The 19,343-nt window shown below is 51.1% G+C and overlaps 1 protein-coding gene across 1 annotated transcript; it reads right to left on the reverse strand.

The window, feature by feature from the left end:
* Positions 1–4,844: 4,844 nt before the first annotated feature.
* ANKRD46 (ankyrin repeat domain 46) lies at positions 4,845–18,884 on the reverse strand. Its single transcript, XM_080909389.1, has 5 exons — positions 18,822–18,884; positions 18,073–18,187; positions 11,400–11,732; positions 9,881–10,039; positions 4,845–6,461 (listed from the first exon to the last, which is right to left on the reverse strand). The coding sequence occupies exons 3-5, from the start codon at positions 11,708–11,710 to the stop codon at positions 6,245–6,247; spliced, it is 687 nt and encodes a 228-aa protein (XP_080765515.1). The 5' UTR covers positions 11,711–11,732; positions 18,073–18,187; positions 18,822–18,884; the 3' UTR covers positions 4,845–6,244.
* Positions 18,885–19,343: the final 459 nt, after the last annotated feature.

Here is a 19,343-nt window from a genome sequence, read left to right on the forward strand (position 1 = left end):
GTCCTTGCCTTCCCCTTCTTTGAGACAGGTCCTCTCTTCTGTTCACTGCTGCACCCTAGGCTAGCTGGGCCTTGAACTTGTGGATTTCTTCTGGTTTTGCTCCCATCTCTCTGAAGAACACTACAACTGTAGTCTGCATTCCTGAGCCTCACACTCAGACTTGTGTGACACATACTTTATGAACTAAGCCATCTCCCCAGCCCCCCCCACACTTAACCTTTTAAGAATCATGCTCTTTCTGGGCTAACAAGTTTCAACCCTCTGTAGAGCCTGATGCCCCGTGAACACAGAAACACGGTAGTTACTACTTTTATTATATATATACCCTTGGAGGTCACTATTATCTCTGCCCTTCACATAAACTCAGAGATTTGGGGAGTTTAAAGTTTGACAAAGATCAGTTCACATTAGGTGGAGTTGGGGCCCTTGGCACCAAGTCTACGTGCTTGGCGGCAAAAACCATAGCTTCCATTGGCTGATCCAAAATCAGAGTTCCTGGAAATAGGAAGTGATGTTCAATCAAATGAGATAGAGATGTGACAGCCACAGACACTCCCACCTGCTGCTAACCCCAGGCCGGATGCTTACCCTGAGAACGGGAGAGGCGCTGGGCTAGGGAGATGGTCAGGCTTCCTTCCTCTTTCCTCTCTGGCACGGTGAATGACAGCCTGAAAACACAGCTGTGCCAACGGCCTAACCAGGACTTCCCAAACCAGCCTGCAGCTTTTTGCCAGCTTCTGCGCCAGTGACCTAGACACCCTTTCCAAACTTATTTTTGTTCTCTTCTAAGGGCTGAAGTTTTGGTGAAAGAGACCCGGAGTTTTTAAATTTAGAAATTAATCCCTGGACTTGTGGGAGAATGACTACTGTGCCATCGAAGTCAGAGGGAGGAAAAAAAAAACCAAAAACCTCAGGTTGAGTGGAACACAGAGGCGTATACTTTGGCTAGCTACTATTACCAAATCCCCAAACAAGTCGCTGGTTTGTGGACACACAATCACCCACTGTTCTATAGAAAGAGTGTTGCACAAAGCTTTTGTGTGTGTATGTGTGTGTGTGTGTGTGTGTGTGTGTGTGTGTGTGTGTAGGCACACATGCTATAACATGTATGAAGGTCAGAGGTCAGTCTGTAGAGTTGGTTCTCTCCATCCACCATTTTTTATTTTTTATTTTAATTTTGTTTGTTTGGCACAGGGCTTCTAGATATAGTCCTGGCTGTCCTGGAACCTGCTCTGTAGATCAGGCTGGCCCTGAACTCACAGAGATCCATCTGCCTCGGACTCCTAAATTCTGGGATCAAAGGCACGCACCACCACACCCGGTCTTTAATCCACCTTTAATCTCTCCAATGTCTGTTAGCTGTGGGTTCCCGGGATCAAACTGTGGTGTCCACATAAATTTGCTGAGATCTTTTGTACCTGGTGGGCATCTGTGGCGTAATGTATGTGTGGAGGGTGAATGCTGCCTAAGTGTTCCTGTTTTGTTCTCAGCACATAGCTTGCGTAGCCTTGAACGTGTGAGCTCTTGTCTCAGAGTTCGGGGTGCTGGGTTTACAGGCAGGTGAGCACCTCCACACTGAGCTGCTTCCTTACCTTTGTCTATTTATCAATTATCTATTTGGAACTCACTCTGTAGCTGAGGCTGGCTGCTAACTCAAGAGATATGTTACCCCTGCTAAACACCATCAACTAAGTCACTTTGTGTCCTCCAGGGCTTAGGTGTTCGCCTGGTTTCTGTCATCACTAATCTCCCAAATTAAATCAAGTTTGCAGCCTGCGGTGAGCCTGAAGAGACACTTCCCTGATCAGAACTGACTACGAAGTGGAAGGTGTCTGTGATTGACGGGCCATCTGCTGAGCACCCCAACACATGACATCACCGGATGCTTTACCAAGGTGGCGGCATGGATGTGCTTTTGAGGAGTGGAAATATTGCTGAGAGAAACTATTTATTGAGGGGTTGTCAGGTCTGCGGTGACTCTCCTGTGGACAATGAATGGGGGCTGTTAGACTCCTGCATCATAATGTTATGAAGACTATCAGCACAGACCAGAAGACTCTGCTCTTTTCCTTCAAGTGGGATCAGAGGCTCAGCCCCTCCCTGTACCCCACACCCACCCTGCCCAAGATCTCCAACATCTGCTAGCTCTGGACTTCCATGTTACCACAGCCTTGTTAATGCTACTTCCTTGTAGAATGCTACTTCCTCCTTAACTAACTCAAGCCCTTCTGTTAGGAAGGAGACACTTCCACACCAGCAAGGATGCCTGGGACCCGCAAGTGCATTCGGAACACAAGGCAACAAATGACCCTTCCAATTGCAAAATGTCAGTGTGATGGGTCCTGGGGAGTCAGAAAGGAGACATTTAATTCTTGCTAATTCATTCTAAAAGGGTTACCTGTCATCTACCCTGTGCTGATGGAAAGTGACTTGAAGAGGATTACACACACAGCATAAGTGAACAACACAGCCATGACGCTGTAAAGACCTACAGTTCAGGTGTGTCCGGAATCCGGCTTTCCTGTACTCCCCGACCCACGTGGAAGAGGAAACAGACCTACTTACTCACAATTCCCAGATGTGGGGGAAAGCAAGGCTCCTGCTTCTGTGGCAAACACTATGCACCGAGCATCTCCCCAGCACTTTGCTTGGCCAGTGCTGAGTTCCTCTGAAGAGCTCTGCCAGCGTTACAACTGAGCTTGGGATGGGTAAGGTCAGGAGGCCAGGCTGCAGGTCTAAGTGCGTGGCCAACTCAGCAGGCCAGTGGCCATCCCTCGGGCAACTAGTTAGCTTTCTGTCACTGTGATGAGTACCAGGACCCCAAACAGTAAGGGAATGGTTTTCTTCCTCTTCAGATTACAATTCATGAGGGAAACTGAGGCAGGAGTCTGGAGGCAGGGACCAGGACAGAGGCCACAGAGGAAGGCTGTTTACAAGCTCACACTGATTCACACTCTGCCAGCTTTCTTATTCTGCAGGACCAACCACTTAAGGATCATAAGGAAATGCTTCACTGGGGCTGGACTTGGGATGATGGCTTGAGACCTCCGGTGCTCTGGTAGCAGGGTACCTAGCGTGCTCTCCTGGCCTCCACCAGCACCAGGCCCACCTGTGGTGCACCGACATACATGTAAAACACCTATACACATAAAACAATGTTTTAAATGTAGAATGGAGTTGGGGTTAGCCTCACACAGTAGAAGAAGTCTGTTTTCTTAGCACAGGATTGTCCAGCACACTAGGACCCACATAGGGTGTGGAACAATCCCTTGCACAAGGCTGTCACATGCACTTTGGGACACATTACATCTATGACCCTTGTCCAGTAAAGGCCAACAGTGGCTCCATCCACGGCTATGGTCCAGAGCACGGGTTCTAATCCTCCCACAGCGTCAATGCTGGATATGTGGAGCACAGGCTGCTGCTAAGAACCCAGTGCTCATTCGACAGAGGGGCATCACACAGAAAGAAGTCACAGGAAAGAGCTTCTTCTGCATGTTGTACATGGATGAAACCTGAAAATTCCACCCATGCCTCAGAACCAGCCCGAGGACTCAGCAACCAGAGGGCAGAGCCCAAAGCCCAGAAGAACTAAAGACCTCAGATTACATCATCCATGTGTGTGCACGCGTGTGCATACAAATGCGTGTGTGCCTGAGTGCATATGTGTGCGCAAGTGTGTGTTTGTGTGTGTGAGCCTGCAGTAGGCAGTCCTGGTGAATGTCTATCTTTCTGTAGGTAGGGACCACACAGAGTCAGTCTGCACAGTTCCCTGGTCACGTCACTGTACACAAAGGCAGGTGTGCGTCACACACAGTCCATACATGCTGCTTTGGGGGCAACAGAAGACTTGAACCTGAAAATATATGAGAGCTGGGAATGAGGCGCAGTGGGCACAGCGCCTGCCTCGGGTGCATGAGCCCTGGCTTCAATCCTCAGCACTACATAAAACCAGACATGGTGGCACACACCTACACTCTCAGCACTTGGGAGGTGGAGGCGGAAGGGCCAGAAGTTCAAGGTCATCTTCAGCTACATAGGGAGTCTGAGGCCAGCCTGGGCTACATGACACCTTGTCTCAAAATATACAAAGTGACACATGAAAAAGCAACAGTTACAGCATTTCTGCACAAAGTGTTCTCTAAGGTGGGGCATGGGCAGAGGGTTACAAAGCAGCCCAGGGCCCGCTATCCTGAACAGAAAGAAGTACACAGGCCAGGAGATGCCACACGCGTGTTCGACAGTGAGTGTGGCGTGTCTGAGAACCGGAAGTAGGCATCTGGGGCAGACACCCTGCTCAGCCCGCCAGGGGTTAAGCAAACGTCACAGCAAAGACAGATGTGTAAAGAGATGTAGCTGAAGACACGGAACACGAAAGAGGAGCTGGAAGCCGAGGGATGTCCTGCTGAGAAGGCCACGGCTCTCAACAAACAGGGTCCTGTGGCCAGGTGCATCCCAGAAGCAGGGAGAGAGGCGGGCAGACAACCTGGGGACCTTGTGCTCTCTGCCATGACCTTGGCTTAGATGGCCTACGGATATCTGCGAAGGGAAAAGGTGGTATCCAAAGCGACAAGCAGAATGAGATGAGGCGTGCTAAGTGACCTACCTGGGAGGTACTGAACCCTGACGGTCACCACACTTCCGTCCACACTTCTGTCCGCACTTCTGTCCACACTTCCGTCCACACTTCTGTCCACACAATTCGTTCTGCAGCGTTTGTAAGCCAAAGATGAATGTCTCTCTCTCTACCTCGGTGCAAGCATTTGGCTTTTAAAATAGCTAACTGCAATCCGTTAGACTCCTGAAACACAATACACTAAGAAAATGGCCAATGATGAAGGATTTATAAATGCATTTATTGGAAGCAGTTAAATGAATAACACACGATGCAGAGAACTTAGAGGCAAAATATTTACATATTACACATATTCCGATTTATAGAGGGAAACTAACTCCGAAGCACTCATTCTGAACGTTTGAACTTGACTTCTAGTGTTCTCCGTGCAAAAGCAAAGGCCCGCTTCCCCCTTGCATTCAGCAAAGACGATTCGTTAAAAACAAGCTGATTCTGAAGCAGCCAGAGAGGAGCTGTAACAGTTCCTTCAGACAGGATAAAGCCACATGAAAGAAAAGGGTGTCGTACCGGGAATCTGGTAGCAGAGGAGAAAACATCGGTGAGCGAGAAGCCGGCCGGGTCCCTTTGCTAGAAACGAGAACCATTAGCCCGTCTCTTTTCTGTTATTGAGACGCTGCGACGTAGTTCGGGGTCCAGAATCCCACTCACATAATGCACCTGTCCACGGGGGCCGACACCCGAGCAGCACGGTATTGTTCATGACTCCACTCAGTCACACTCCTCCACCCCACGGCTGGGCTCCCGCAGACCCTGACGTGTTTGTTCAGACCGAGGGCTAGCTGTGGTGCGCCTCGTGACTCAAGTGTCACTGTCTTGGCAGCTCTCCCGAGTTTGGTGACAGAGAAGGAGAGGACCCTTTCTCTAACGACTATTTACTACGAAAAGCTCCTTGGTGTTTCTCTGAATGAGACACCTCAGAAGTAAAAGTGGGAAGAGGCTGAAACGTGGGCTAAACTCCAGAAAACGTTGATTTTCAGACATTGAAATCAGTTTAGAATGAATCAAAATTCTTCCACGACAAGTAAACATCGGTCAGTCAATGCATGTTAAAGAAAAGGATTAATTTTCAAACTTGTCTACTGTCTGACTAACCTGGATATGTACTTTTAAAGTCAAAGTTTCTAACAGTTTTAACTTGTCATATAGATTGTAAAAGAAATTAACGTTTAAGCTGAAAGTTTTCTCTCCTTCCTCTTGCCAGGAAAGTAAATAAAACGCAAAACACAACCCATGCAAACGGAATGAACAAGGGAGAAAACAAACTCACTAGCAAAGGGGACCCTAGAAAAAGCAATCTGCTTTCTGATGGTCCCCGCACCACTCTGAGGCCTCCCGAGCCTCTGCCTTGAGTGTGCACCCAGTCACCGCCACACGTGGCTCACACAAGCCTGGGGAAGTCTTCCTTAGACACAGGCTGCGTCCGAGGGTGGCTTTAGGACACAGCATAACCAACTACAGGGTGAAGTTCAGTGGAACACATCATTCTTCTGTTAGGGTCACGGTAAACAAAAATCCTAAACACAGACGGGCCTCACTGCTTTGTGCTAAGAAATAGTCTAGGAACTGAAACGCCATACTGGCAGGCCTCCTGCCTTATCTCCGGAGCCCTCAATGCACCAGCTCGGGCTGGTTATCCACAAAGGGCAGCACCCCGCTCACGTAGTAGGCAATGCCCAGAGACAGCAACGCAATGACCAGGACCAAGAGCAAGACCCTCCAGAAGCCCAGGTCCTCCACAAACTCCTGCCACGTGGTCCGAAAGCTCGACAGGACTCCTTCGCCTTGCTGGAGGTTGGGGTTGAGCAGAGAATGACTTTCCATGGCACTGTGGAGGAGCAAAGAGAAGAACGGGGCATGAAAACGCACTCTGCCTGCAAGGCATCACACAAGGCAGCACGGGGGACTCTGCCCAGGAGTCACTGACTCCTGGGAATCCGCTGAGCTGCACCAATTAGGTCCCTGGGTTACTGTGCCGCAGTCAGATTAAAATCCTATCAGGAAGTCCCCGTGGGTGTCTGGGGGAGGTGGGAGGGGCGAGCTGATGTCCCGTGGGTGTCTGGGGGAGGTGGGAGGGGCGAGCTGACGTCCCCGTGGGTGTCTGGGGGAGGTGGGAGGGGCGAGCTGACGGTCCCGTGGGTGTCTGGGGGAGGTGGGAGGGGCGAGCTGACGTCCCCGTGGGTGTCTGGGGGAGGTGGGAGGGGCGAGCTGATGTCAAAGGCTTTGCCCCCATAAAGACATTTATCAAAACATACTTTGTTTTACACTGAGAAGATTCGAACAGAGGGGCTGGCGATGGCTCAGCAGGTCAGAGGACCTGAGCTGACACGTCTCCCACTGAAAGATCCCTGTGGGATCTGAGAATTCCGAGCCTTGTCCAGGAGCCCCCGAGCTCTGCTGATACAGACAGACTCACAGAGGCTTTATCCAGGGACGAGAGGAGGGTGTGGGGTGCGAGCATATAGGTGTGGAGACAGGGTCTCACTGGAACAGCCTCAAACTCACTATGTAGACCAGGCTATCCTCAAACCTGTGGCGATCTCTTGCTTCTGTCTCCCAGACATGTCAGCTGCCCTGTTTCTGTCATCCAATGCTCATAACAACAATTCAGTTGAGGGCTGGAGAGGTGGCTCAGTGGTTAAGGGCCCCGGCCGCTCTTCCAGAGGACCCAGGCTCCATTCCTAGCACCCACATATTATCTCACAAGTATCTGTGGCTTCAGTCTCAGGGGATCTTGTGCCCTCTTCTGGCCTCTTTTGGAACTGCACACACGCGATGCACAAACATCCATGCAGACAAAACATAAACATCCACACACATAGAACAAATATTTTTAAGAGACTAAAATTGAACTTAGAATAATATTCAGATGGGGAAATGCTTTTCATCAACTTGAGTTTTAAGTCCTACACGAGCTAACCTGTCTCACGGAACCCTATGAAAATACATGGCAAACAAAGTGCTTGGAAGGCGGCCATGGCTGAGGGACGATGCTACCTCCTACTGAGCCCTCTGCATTCTCCCTCTACCTGTTTACTGCTACGATTTGTGCTAAAAATGTTCATCTTTTTATGTCTCTGTATACAGCCCCGGGTGGCCTGGAACTCACAGAGATCCTCCTGCCTCTGCCTTCCAATGCTGGTATTAGATCCATGTGCCCTGCTGCCTGGAGTGTTTTGAGACTTTCAAAGGTGTGAACTGTTTCTACTCATTCCCAATACGTCATCCGTGCTTGTCTCAAACTGCACTCAGTCACCCTCATTGTCCCACAGCCTTCCTTTGTCCCATGGGTCTCCTGTCTGGGCATTCACACCGGCAGAGTAAACAGTATGTGCCCCTTTACGCCTGCTTTGCCAGACAGCATCTTTTCAGTACTTACTCCGGCTGAAGCACCTATCAGCACCTGGTTAGTTTTAATAACAGCAGTGGCAGCCTACCTGCCTGGGCCCAACTGTCCTCAGAGTTAAAGACTATTCCACTGTGGTTTGATCTGTGTTTTTCTGCAAGGGAGCTTTTCATTTCCCTGATCTGTATTTTTATAACGTTGTTTGTATGTGGAAGGGCAGGAGTAGGAAGGAGAACTGGGAGGCAGGAGAAGCGTCAGCGTCCACAGAGCTGTAACGCAAAGAAGCAGGCCTTCATGTTGCTAAAGCTGTACAAACTGCTCGTGACTGAGTTAATGAGTAATTGTGACAGGCAAGATACAGTCCAGGCGTACTTCTGATAAGGAGACCTACAGCCGGGGTCCAAGTGCAAGCTCCAAATGTGCCAAGGAAACCTTGGACTCATGAACACAAGGCTGGGGCTGGAGAAACTCACAACAGTTAGGAGCACTTGTGTACAGTCTTGAGGACGGGAGCTTACATCCCTGCACCCACACAACAGGCCAGGCTCCCCACATGGCTGTAACCCCAGCTCCAAGGGAGGGGAAGTGGAGAAAACACAGGCCTGGGTTAGAATGAGTGGAGAATGGTCGACGGGCAGCGAACCCTCTTCTGGCCTCTCTAGTAGTGCAAAGATGTGCACACTGACCTGAGTACACAAATGCACATGGTCGGTCAGACAGACGGAGGACGAACAGACATACACACACACACACACACACACACACACACACACACACACGTACATCTTTCAGAAGAAGCTTACAATAATCTGCTATGTTATAGAAAGATGGAAACACATTTCCCATACGCAGAGTTAAGCACTGTTGCCTGCCCTTGGCACATGGACTGGGAAGCCCCGCAGCGGTGAAGGAGGGGGCTGTGTGTGCCTGAGCCCGTTACTCTGACTACTTGTCAGCGTCTGAAAAACTCTGGAGCGTCACCAGGTCACAGTAAAAACCCTTCAGCTCCCTTAGGACAAGAGGAAGTGCTTGCAACGGACAAAGCAGGGCCAGTGAGGGCACGGAGCCACAGCCGGCAGAGGAAGGAAGCTGGCACGGCCGTGAGGGCATCTCAGAGCTGGGCTGGGAAGGGCTGACCTTGGTCACCCAGACGGTGTGTGGGACCCAGAGGCCCGGCGGTCTGCTTCAGCTGAAAAGCCGGGAAGAGGCAACTGAGTATTGGAACTCTGAGCCACCAAGCACCCTAGACTCTGAGCCACGTCAACCGAGGTCAGGCCTATCGGCAGAGCAAACTCTGACGGACCTCGCCTCCTCTCCCCACCTGCCTAGGTGACAGTGAGAAGCAACCACATGAAGACTTTGCCAGTCGCCATAGCTGGGCTCCAATTACACAGGAGTCCAAGTTTCCTTACTTCCCGCTCAAGTCACCTTTTCTTGTTTGGGTTGTGAGCGCTTGTGTAAGACTGAGAGCCATATAATCGGGCTATGTAGCCCAGGCTGGCTTAGAATTTGTGGAAATTCTCCTGCTCCTGCTCACCCGAGATCCAATATTGCAGTGTGGGACTGGAAAGACTTTCAGCGACTGGTGTCTGCTTATGAGTCCTCCTCCTCCTCCGGCTTTCCCAGCATCCCCCCAAGCTCCCCACGGGATGCATTCGCTGACGCTGATGCAACCCAACGTCTGTCTTTAATAAACCCCATGCTTGTGGCCTCCACTTAAAACTCGGAAGCTCCGTCCCCCAGACCCTGCCTTTAACTGTCTCGGTGCTGTGAGCGAGTGTGTCCTCCCTGGGCACCTCTGCCAAGTTCTGCAACTGTAACCTGAAGCCTCAGCACATATGCGAGGTTCAGAGACAAAGCCGCTCGGTGGCCAGTGCCCTAGACAGCAGAGCCCTCCGTACCTTTCGCTCTCGGCTGTCTGCATGGTCTCCAGCTTCGAGTGTGTGCCTCTGTTAAATCCCTTCACCTCCTGTTCTTCCAAAGACTCCAGCAGGCGGATGACATCCTTATTCACACCCCGACGCTTCGCCAGAACTAAAGGGGTGGCTCCCTGATGGTTACTGAAAAGGTCACAGGAAGAGAGGTCACTGGGGCGGCGACGCCACGAGGCTAGCTCCCGTGAGTGATTGAGCGGTGAGGGGAGTGTGCAGCAGGGGTTCACAAGCCAAACATAGCAGAGCCGACAGACCGGAAGCTGACGCTCAGGCTAACTGGACTTTTCCTTCCAGGGAACTGGGGAAGGAACATTTAGAAAAAACACAGAACAGATGACGGTAAATAAGAGAGAAATGGAGAACATGTAGGGCAGAATTCGGACGTGTAGTACTAGAGTCTTCACACAGTGAGTGTATTCATGTATGTGCACACGTCTCTAGACTCTGTCTGCGCACAGTGAGTGTATTCATGTATGTACACACGTGTACGCAGTCTTTACACAGAGTGTATTCATGTATATACACGTCCATGGGTACTTACAGGTATGTACGCAGACATTTATATTTATATCTGGATATGCAAATGGTCTAAGAATGAAAGCTGCCTTGAGTACTGAACTGAGACTTCCTGCTGTCCCCAGTATCAGCTCCCGCCACCCTCTGTCCTGCCGTCCTCCCCACCGTGTCCTGCCGTCCTCCCCACCGTGTCCTGCCGTCCTCCCCGTGTCCTGCCGTCCTCCCAACCGTGTCCTGCCGTCCTCCCCACTGTGTCCTGCCGTGCTCCCCACCGTGTCCTGCCGTGCTCCCCACCATGTCCTGCCGTCCTCCCCACTGTGTCCTGCCGTGCTCCCCACCGTGTCCTGCCGTGCTCCCCACCATGTCCTGCCGTCCTCCCCACTGTGTCCTGCTGTCACAAACACTCTGCTCCAGTGGCCATGGCACCAGTGTGCCAGGACAGCAGGAACCTTGGCTTCAGGAGGAGGAGCTGGTCCAGTCAAACAGAAGCCCACGGTGTCCTCCGGATGCCCATCCTGAGGACTCAGGCGGGAGCTGTGGTGGGCTAGCGTGTTCTGACAGGAGGCACGAGCTGTGTGGAGGAACTGGTTAACTCCAGTTTTTAGAAGCCACGTGACTTCTTGACACACCTGTCTCGTGTGTAAAGTGAGAAAAGGGAGGGCTGAGGAACAACACTCAACAGACAGAGACCCGCATGGGAGAAATCCAAAAAATAATGAAAAATGAAGCCGCTAGAGAGAGTGCTACTCACTGTGAGCTCAGAGCAAGACGATAAAACAGTTTTCTTCCTTCCGTTGCTGAATTACACTTCATAATTAACAGAAATGCACACACACATCTGCATGCAGACACCCCTTCCCACACATGCACACAGAGCTCCAGGGCTCCCACACTACCCTACTAAGTGCTCTGCCCGCAGCCGCCATGTCTAATGGGAAGAAATGAGGCTTCAGAGGAACAGAGGACTCACCATATATCGATTTTGAGTCCGTTGGACACTAGGAACTGGATGGTGTCCACATGGCCGCACAGGTGGAGGGCTGTGTTCCCCTGATAATCCGTGGCCAGTGAATCGGCACCAAACTTATGTAGCAGCTGGCAGATGTCCACGTTCCCCCGGGCCGCGGCCAGGTGAAGGCCTGTTCTGCCTCTGCTGTCGCGGATGTTAGGGTCAAAGCCAGTTTCCAAAAGCCTCTTAGAATAGGCGAAGTCTCCATCGATGCAAGCTTGAAGCAAGGGCACGTTAGTCTGTGAAGAGTCATTCACGAACACGTAGGACATTGCGTGTGGCGGCCGGACACTCCTGCAGTGAGAGACGAGGCGAGGGGCAGCTCATGAGCCCCTCGGCAGCCAGAGGAACACTACCACCGCTCCTGTCTCGGAAAACATTTCCCCACCACACAACCGATAATCACAAAAGTTATCTGCCATGTTTCATTTTCCACAAAAAGATTTTATTTTCTTCCTATCTGCTGGATCAAAATGGCAATCAAATTACTGTAAAACTCTTTTAGAACTAAAATGCAACTAGATTTAAGGTCGTTACCCTGTAAGGAGACACATGTGAAGTTACCGCAGCAGAACCAACCATCTCTACACGCACACCCCACGGCTGGTACTCTCACTCGATGCGTGTAGCTCTTCGTACATCTTCTATGAGATGCTCTATAGGGTACCACTGGCCCGAGGTAATCTACCCCACAGAGCACTGTATCTGAGGCGCAGGACTTCAGAATTGCAGTACCAGGGACCCAACACCATTATGGAGACACATACACAGGCAAAACTCCAAAGCACATAAAATAAAGACACATACATCATTAGAAAAAGAAAGAACACGTGTTGCTGTTGCACAAGACCCAGCCATGGCACACACAGGGTTCACGGGCATCCATAACCCAGGTGCAGGGGATCCAGTGCCCTCTTCTGACCGCGGTGGGCATCAGGCATGGACTTGGGGCACAGACAAATTGCAAGCAAAACAGTCACACTCATAAGATAAATCTAGAAAAAATATTTTTTTAATTAAAAAGGCACAGTTTCCATGTAGTGGTTATCTTCATGCATACACACACACACACATACACACACACACGCACACGCACATGCACACGCATGTGCACACACACACAATTCTGTTTTAATATTTTATTTACACACACGCACACACACACAACTCTCCTTTAATACTTTATTTAATTAGGTAGTTAGCAATTCTTCTGTGAGCGCTCTCTTAACCTCCCCCCTGCACTACTCACTAGATTGGAACAGCAAAAGAGACCAACAAAACCCAACCCAAACTGTTTCGGAAATAAAAGTGCATATACCAAGTATTCTGAGACTGTTGGCTGCACTCTGTAAGGATCCTAAAAAACCCACCTACTGGGTGCTTTGACTCAGCCCTTCTGGGAAAGAGCTGGGAAAGAGCCAGCCCTTCGTGTCTGCTCTAAGGTGAGACATTTCTCTGCCCTGTCCGGGAAGAACTGCTCACCTTGGTCCCACAGCTAAGACCTCCAGACAGATGGCACTTCCCCGTGGTCAGGGAGGTGCAGTCCACAGCAGAACGCACGGGGAAGGCGAAAGGGGAGATGTTCCCTAGCAACACCAGAGCTGTGTCTGAATTCCCCAGCAGGGTTGACGACAAGGAACTTCACTTACCACGAGGGGATGTGTGAGAAAGAACACACTGTTCTGTGACACACAGCAGGTTGGGGGGCAGGGGGGAGACTGCACATTCCCCAGAACACCTGAGGTGGAGCCACACCCTGCCGGGCCACCCAAGTGACTCACTCCAGTTGTAAGGAGGGTGGAGGAGTGTCTACTGACAAAGCGCCTGTGTCACCTACAGGGAGAAGCCGAGCTCTGGAAGTCACCCTCAGCCTCTGGAACCCTGAACGCATATTCTCCACAAAGTAAATGGAAGCTAACCTCTAACTTCGGCTAAGTGGTGTTTACAGGGCCTTGATTTGAACCCAGGGCCTTGCATAAGCAAGGATCAATCAATCACTGGGCTACCTCCTAGGAAGGAGATGCTAGTCGTAAAAGGCTGAACGGTAAACAAAGAGTCAAAGCTTAAAGCTCAGCCAGACGGTCTGGCTCCCTGGACCCGCACCTCCTGTCCCTGTCGCAGTCAGGCCTTGCTCTTAAATAACTCAGCCACACTCACATTTCCCCTGGGCCCACTTGGTGGCCCCTCTGCAGAAGTGTGCCTTGGCTGACGTCTCCGTTCTAGGACGAATAGAAAGGTACCGATGTGTGTGGCCTCACAGCAGCCAGACAACCCAGGGACGTCCACTACACAGTCTCCAAGGTTGTGTTAAGGAAGAGGTTCCTCCTGTGTGGTTCAGATGGAGGCTTTGCATGAAGGATGCAGTACCTTCCAACCCCTGCGCATAATTCTATTTTCACATACGAGGCAAGGCTGTCTCCAAAGCCAAACCATCGCAGAGGGAGCAGTGTGTGGGAGAGGGAGCCCAGCCTGGAGTCGCTTATCCATGTGACGGCGTCCGGCGGCTTCCACACAGAATACAACCGTGGTGAGCAGGAAGTAAGAGCTTTGGGAGCCATCAAAGCATGCCAGTGAGCACTTGGAACCAGAACTCTACGGAGCAGGTCTCCCAGAGAGCTGCTCATAGCCAAGTGTGTGCAGAACACACATGTGGGGAAAGGGGACAGGCACATGTATCCACATTCCGAATGGATGCCCCTCACCTCGAGAACAATCAAGTTCCCGAGTGTCACTTGCTCCACAGGACGCTGGCCATGGTCACTGGTACAAGTGAGGTTTTGTGGAACAACAGTAACAGTGACAATGTCCTCTAGTGTGAGGAAGTGACTCAACTCCTGAGCCTGCTGTGCCTAAGCGTTTCTCACCGAGATAACAAGCCATCCCTTACCCAATTTCTTCTACGCCAACAAGACACAAAAATACTCAAACAGGGGTCTCTGCTGTATTCTAGCAATATTTAGATCATTTATTGATTTACTGACTAGACTTTTAGTCACGACTCAACTTTTTGAAAAGATAATAGATTTAAATGAACCTAAATAAAATTCCCATAAAAGTAATAACTGCTAGTTTGGACAGGTAAATCTTTTTGTTTTCTAGAATCTTTACTATGTAATTATGCATTTTTTAAACCCTTACTGCAAAGGGGTCCTTTCCAGTTTATGATCTATACTAAACTACATGGACATTAAAGCCCTGGGAGGTGGCGCCTTCTGTGTCCTACCTCTGGGTTACTAATGGACAGCGGCTGGTTGTACAGCATCTCTCACATCCAACAGCGCCACCTGGTGAGGCATCCAGTCTCCTGCGTGGTTTAGTGTGTAGTGGGCGTCCCTGGGTTGTCTGGCTGCTGTAAGGCCGCACACACATCAGTACCTTTCTATTACACCAACTGACCTTCCTGGACCTTAAAACCCAACTCCTACAAATCCTACTGAGATAATATCTCCCAGAGCGCTCCGGGGAATCTTTCAGAGATGGGGACAGAGGCTGGCAGGTCCCAGATCAGCTCCAGGAATTACAGGTCTATGGTGAGGGTCGTGCTGTGCGTGTGTGGACAGGTCAGAGGCTCAGGTCCTCTGGAACTGGAGTTACAGGGTTTGAGCCACCTCACCTAAGTGGGTCCTCTGAGAGAGTAGACTGCTCTCTTAGCCGCGGAGCTGTCTCTGTCGCCTCCACTCAGGAACTATCTTTACGGACTGCTCAGAGAGTTCAAAGGTCAGTGTGACAACACAGGAGAGAGCCCGCTGACTGCCAAGCGCACCCTGCAATGGCCGCGCTCAGACCGCTGTCTTCCAGGGCACATCCTCTGCTGCAAATAACAGCCCTGCCCGGACCAACCGTCCAGTCGGCAGGAGCTGGGGCTCCTGCTGTTCTACAGACACACCTCAGTTCTCTCCCAGTCCTTACTCACCGCCTCTTACTCTGCCACTGTGACTCATACTAAGGAGACAGGCAGTGATGGCAAATGCTCTCATTTGATAAAACGTTCCTCCTGACCTGTCGTTAGAGACGTGACACACTGTAACACTTAACAATCTAAACTGGATAGCTGCCACTTTGAGCTTTTGTTCGGCGCTCGAATACTGGAACACGTTTCTCTGACTTCGTGGGACAAATGATATCCCAGAACGCTTAAGTTTGGGGTTCTGGAAAATGAACTGAGTCAGAGACGCTCTGTATCGTGAGCTGCAGAGGCCTAAGAGACACAGACCAATTACAGCCATGCTTCAGGTTCAAGACAGCGTGCGCCTGTTCCTTTGGCCTTGAGCAATCAAACAGATCCATCTGGAAGAAGCACCCCTCTCCTAGCTGCCCTTCTTGGACTTTAAGTCCTGATTCTAATGCACAAGGAACAACTGTCGCTAAGCCTCTTCCGCCAGCTTCGAGGCCAGCCTCCGATGCCCCCCCCCCCCACTCAGAGCGCGCTCTGAGCCCTGGTTGCTGATTTCCTATCCCATCACTTTTCCGCTCTAACTCACGCCTTCTCACTCTCGTCCAGTGAGCGGGCGACACAGCCGGTCCCTTTCTCTCTGCATTCCACACTCACCCCTCCCCTCGCCGACTCCAGTTTCTCCTCGTGTCCTTTATGCTAGCTCTCAGCCACACCTCTTATCCATGGTCAGTCACAGTCTGGGACATAGATGAGAGACTGCAGAAAGGACCTGTAAGTTCTGAACCGTGTGGCGACCTCGCAAGCCTTCCTGCTCTGTCCCAGCCTGGAGCGACTCACCGTCTGTGTAGAGACCCTCTGTTTACCACAGGCATTTGGCCACCATCTGGACTGGCAGGTTGGTTGCCACAGCACTGGTAATGCTCTGCCTCTGGCCCACGTGCCAATACTATCCAAGGTTCCAGACGTGCATGGAGGTCTTGGGGTATATCCCCGGGAATAGTGAGGGGCTGTGGTACTTCTGTCTCTCTGACCCCATCTTTGGTCTGAACACACTGCGTCAGGTCCTGCTGCTCCTGTGATCAAATCACCCCGACCACCTCCTCCTTAGCATCCACTGAGCTTCTGGCTTCATTCCTCCCTCCCGCCCCCTGATCAAACCCAGCGGCTCCTTGTTAGTTAGTGTTCCCTAGGTTTCTATGTTTGCTGTATATTTGTCCTCGACAGCTGGGGGGCTGCTCTGCATGGCTTCAACGTCACTTCCGCGCATTCTCTCAGACACGATTTCTTACTGTGAAACCGTAAGCTCCCCTCCCCATCTTCCTGGAGTAAAGGTCAGCTCCATTAGATCAAGGACGTATATTAGCCTGGTTCTTAGAACTGCCCCACCATGGAAAACAGGCTGTGTGTCTGCTGCACTGTGGAGTGGGGGTGGGGGCAGTACGAGACAGGGCTTCTCTGTGTAACAGCCCTGGCTGTTCTGGAACTCTCTATGTAGACCAGACCAGCCGCTGAGTCACAGAGATCGACCTGCCTCAACCTCCCAAGTACTGAGATTAAGGGCTTGTGCCACCATGTCATAAGCAGCTCCTGACAACACAACTCTTAAACCCTACACTAAATCCTAACATTAAATCCTCACGCATTAGACCCTAATATAGCGAAGCTAATTGGTGGTGGTTAGCTTTAGCTGTCAACTTGACACAAAGAAGCACCTGGGAAGGAAGTCCCATCCATCGAGGACAGTGCTCCCCAGTTGGGTCAGCTGGAATGGAAAGCCCTGTCCCATTTCAGGAGCGCTGGGCCTTGGGGGAGGGGAGATGAAGGTGAACACAAGTGTGAACTCAGCGCTTTCTGCTCTCACTGTGCAGTGACCTGCAAGTCCCTGGAGTCCCCAGTCTTTCTCTCTGGGGTTGCTTTGTCCCCGCAACAGAAAAGGGATTAGACTCTGTAAGCCCCCGATCTCGGGGTCCGAGGAACAGCCATCCCTAACCTCACAGTGGAAATCCTTGATCTTGCAGTCAGCAACTCAATTTGCTGTAGAGAACGTGCCCTGGGTCCTTCGTACCCCGCCGTGTGGCCGGTCTTGCCCACATCTTTCTGGTGTCCTGTAAGACATCACCTGTTGTGGGAGGGGGAAAGAACCTTTCTGCTTGGCAGGATGCCGAGTGTGCAAGGCACACTCTCAAGAACTGCTGTGAAAATGCAATTAACAAACACTCAGCTAATGTGTGTAGACAAACACACACTTCTACATCAGAGCAACAGCTAATGTGTGTAGACAAACACACACACACACACACACACATACATACTTCTACATCAGAGCAACAGCTAATGTATATAGACAAACACACATTTCCACATCAAATCAACAGTTAATGTGTATAGACAAACACACACACACACACTTCTAATTCAGAGCAACAGCTAATGTGTGTAGACAAACACACACACACACATACATACTTCTACATTAGAGCAACAGCTAATGTGTATAGACAAACAGACACACACACACACACTTCTACATCAGATCAGCCTGTACTGAAACAGTGAGAGGCCAGGACACTTAACTTTATCACTACAAAGCTTAATGAACACATGTTTTTCTCATTAAACTCCCTTTAAACTAAAAGCACAACAGCACAGGCTCTTGCATACTGACATAAACATAACCCTAAGAGAAAGCAGTTCAGGCTACAAATTATATCAACAAACAAAAATCTTAAGGAACGTTACCTCTGGAAGGTAAAGGGATGCTGGTGTGGAGTCTTGGGTGTCTCCAATCCCACTAACTGCCAACTGCCTGGACTTGTGACAGGTCAGTTTAGACTCTGTGCCTCAGTTTCTTTATCTGCAAATCAGAGGTGGTACTTGTCAGGGTTGTTGCAAAGACTTTAAAAAGGAGCATCTCTGGGCACAATGTCTGACATGAATACAGTCAGCTGTTACTGTAACACAGAAACCACCATACCGCCTTGGGAAGCGCCTAAATACCAAAGCCGCGTGTTCCTTACTCTTCAACAGTACACACTTACTGCAGCCCTCAGCCATCTCTAGATTCTGTGGAACGCTGTGAGGAATAAATGTCTTTTCCCTAAGACTGTTGTTGGGAAATCCGGAGAGAAACCAACTGCTTTTTAACGCGTGTCAAGTGTGAAAGGTTCATGATCGACTGAGGCCTTAGCACAATGTGTGCAAATCCGGTCTCACCAGGGATACCCTGGGCAGTGTGACGGTCCGGGCTGAGCCCAGGGGCTGCGGACCTGACAATTCCTATTGCTCTGCACCCGGGCCTGGGAAGGACGTCGCCATCGGGCTGGGCTGGGGCGTGGGCATCCTCCAAGCCACCTCCCAGGCCCGACCCCGGCCCTCCCGCCGGCATCGCCCGCGGGGAAGCCGCTCGGACCCGCGCCGGGCTCCACGGCCCTCGGGGCAGCTGTCGCCGGCTCCCGCCCCGCTGCAGCTCACGACCCTGGCCCTGGTACCTGCGCCCTCCGCAGCGGCGACGGCAGCGGCTCCTCCTCTCCAGCTGCGGTGGGCCGGGCGCGGGCGGCCACAGAGGCGGAGCTCGCGCGGGGCAGAGCGGCCTCGCGTCCCGTGGCGGCTCGCCCCCTGCCGGCGGGAGGCTCACACGGCGGCTCGGCCCCTCGCCAGCGGCTCGCGCTTCCAATTCCCTCCACCGATGAGACATTTTAAAGGCAGAAACAAAGATATTAAGTACCACGCGCGTTAATTTATTAGTTTCCGGCCGCAGGGAAGATGTTTAAAACCTGAATCCACACGTTAGCAAATAATGGCTGACCAGTCAACTCTAAGATATGATCCTGCCGAGTTATTATTACTCGGATTGAATGCTTACACCCCACTTATAAGGGTTCCTTGACTTACCGGGATATGTGTACAACCAAACCTGAAGATGATACACCCGTGTACTGGAACATTCTTTCACATAGCTGCATTTTCTTCTCCTTCATCATCGTCATCTTCTTCTCCTCCTTCTTCTTCTC

Source organism: Micromys minutus, assembly GCF_963924665.1.
Source record: "Micromys minutus genome assembly, chromosome: 33".
Classification (NCBI taxonomy): Eukaryota; Metazoa; Chordata; class Mammalia; order Rodentia; family Muridae; genus Micromys; species Micromys minutus.

Bases quoted from the DNA above. Each gene is read 5' to 3' on its own strand.
- ANKRD46 (XM_080909389.1), bottom strand. From the start codon at position 11,710: ATGTCCTACGTGTTCGTGAATGACTCTTCACAGACTAACGTGCCCTTG. The intron at 10,040-11,399 runs GTGAGTCCTCTG...TGACCTTTTCAG, and splicing joins GGACTCAAAATCGATATATG to TAACCATCAGGGAGCCACCC. The intron at 6,462-9,880 runs GTACGGAGGGCT...GCTCCTCCACAG, and splicing joins CAGACAGCCGAGAGCGAAAG to TGCCATGGAAAGTCATTCTC.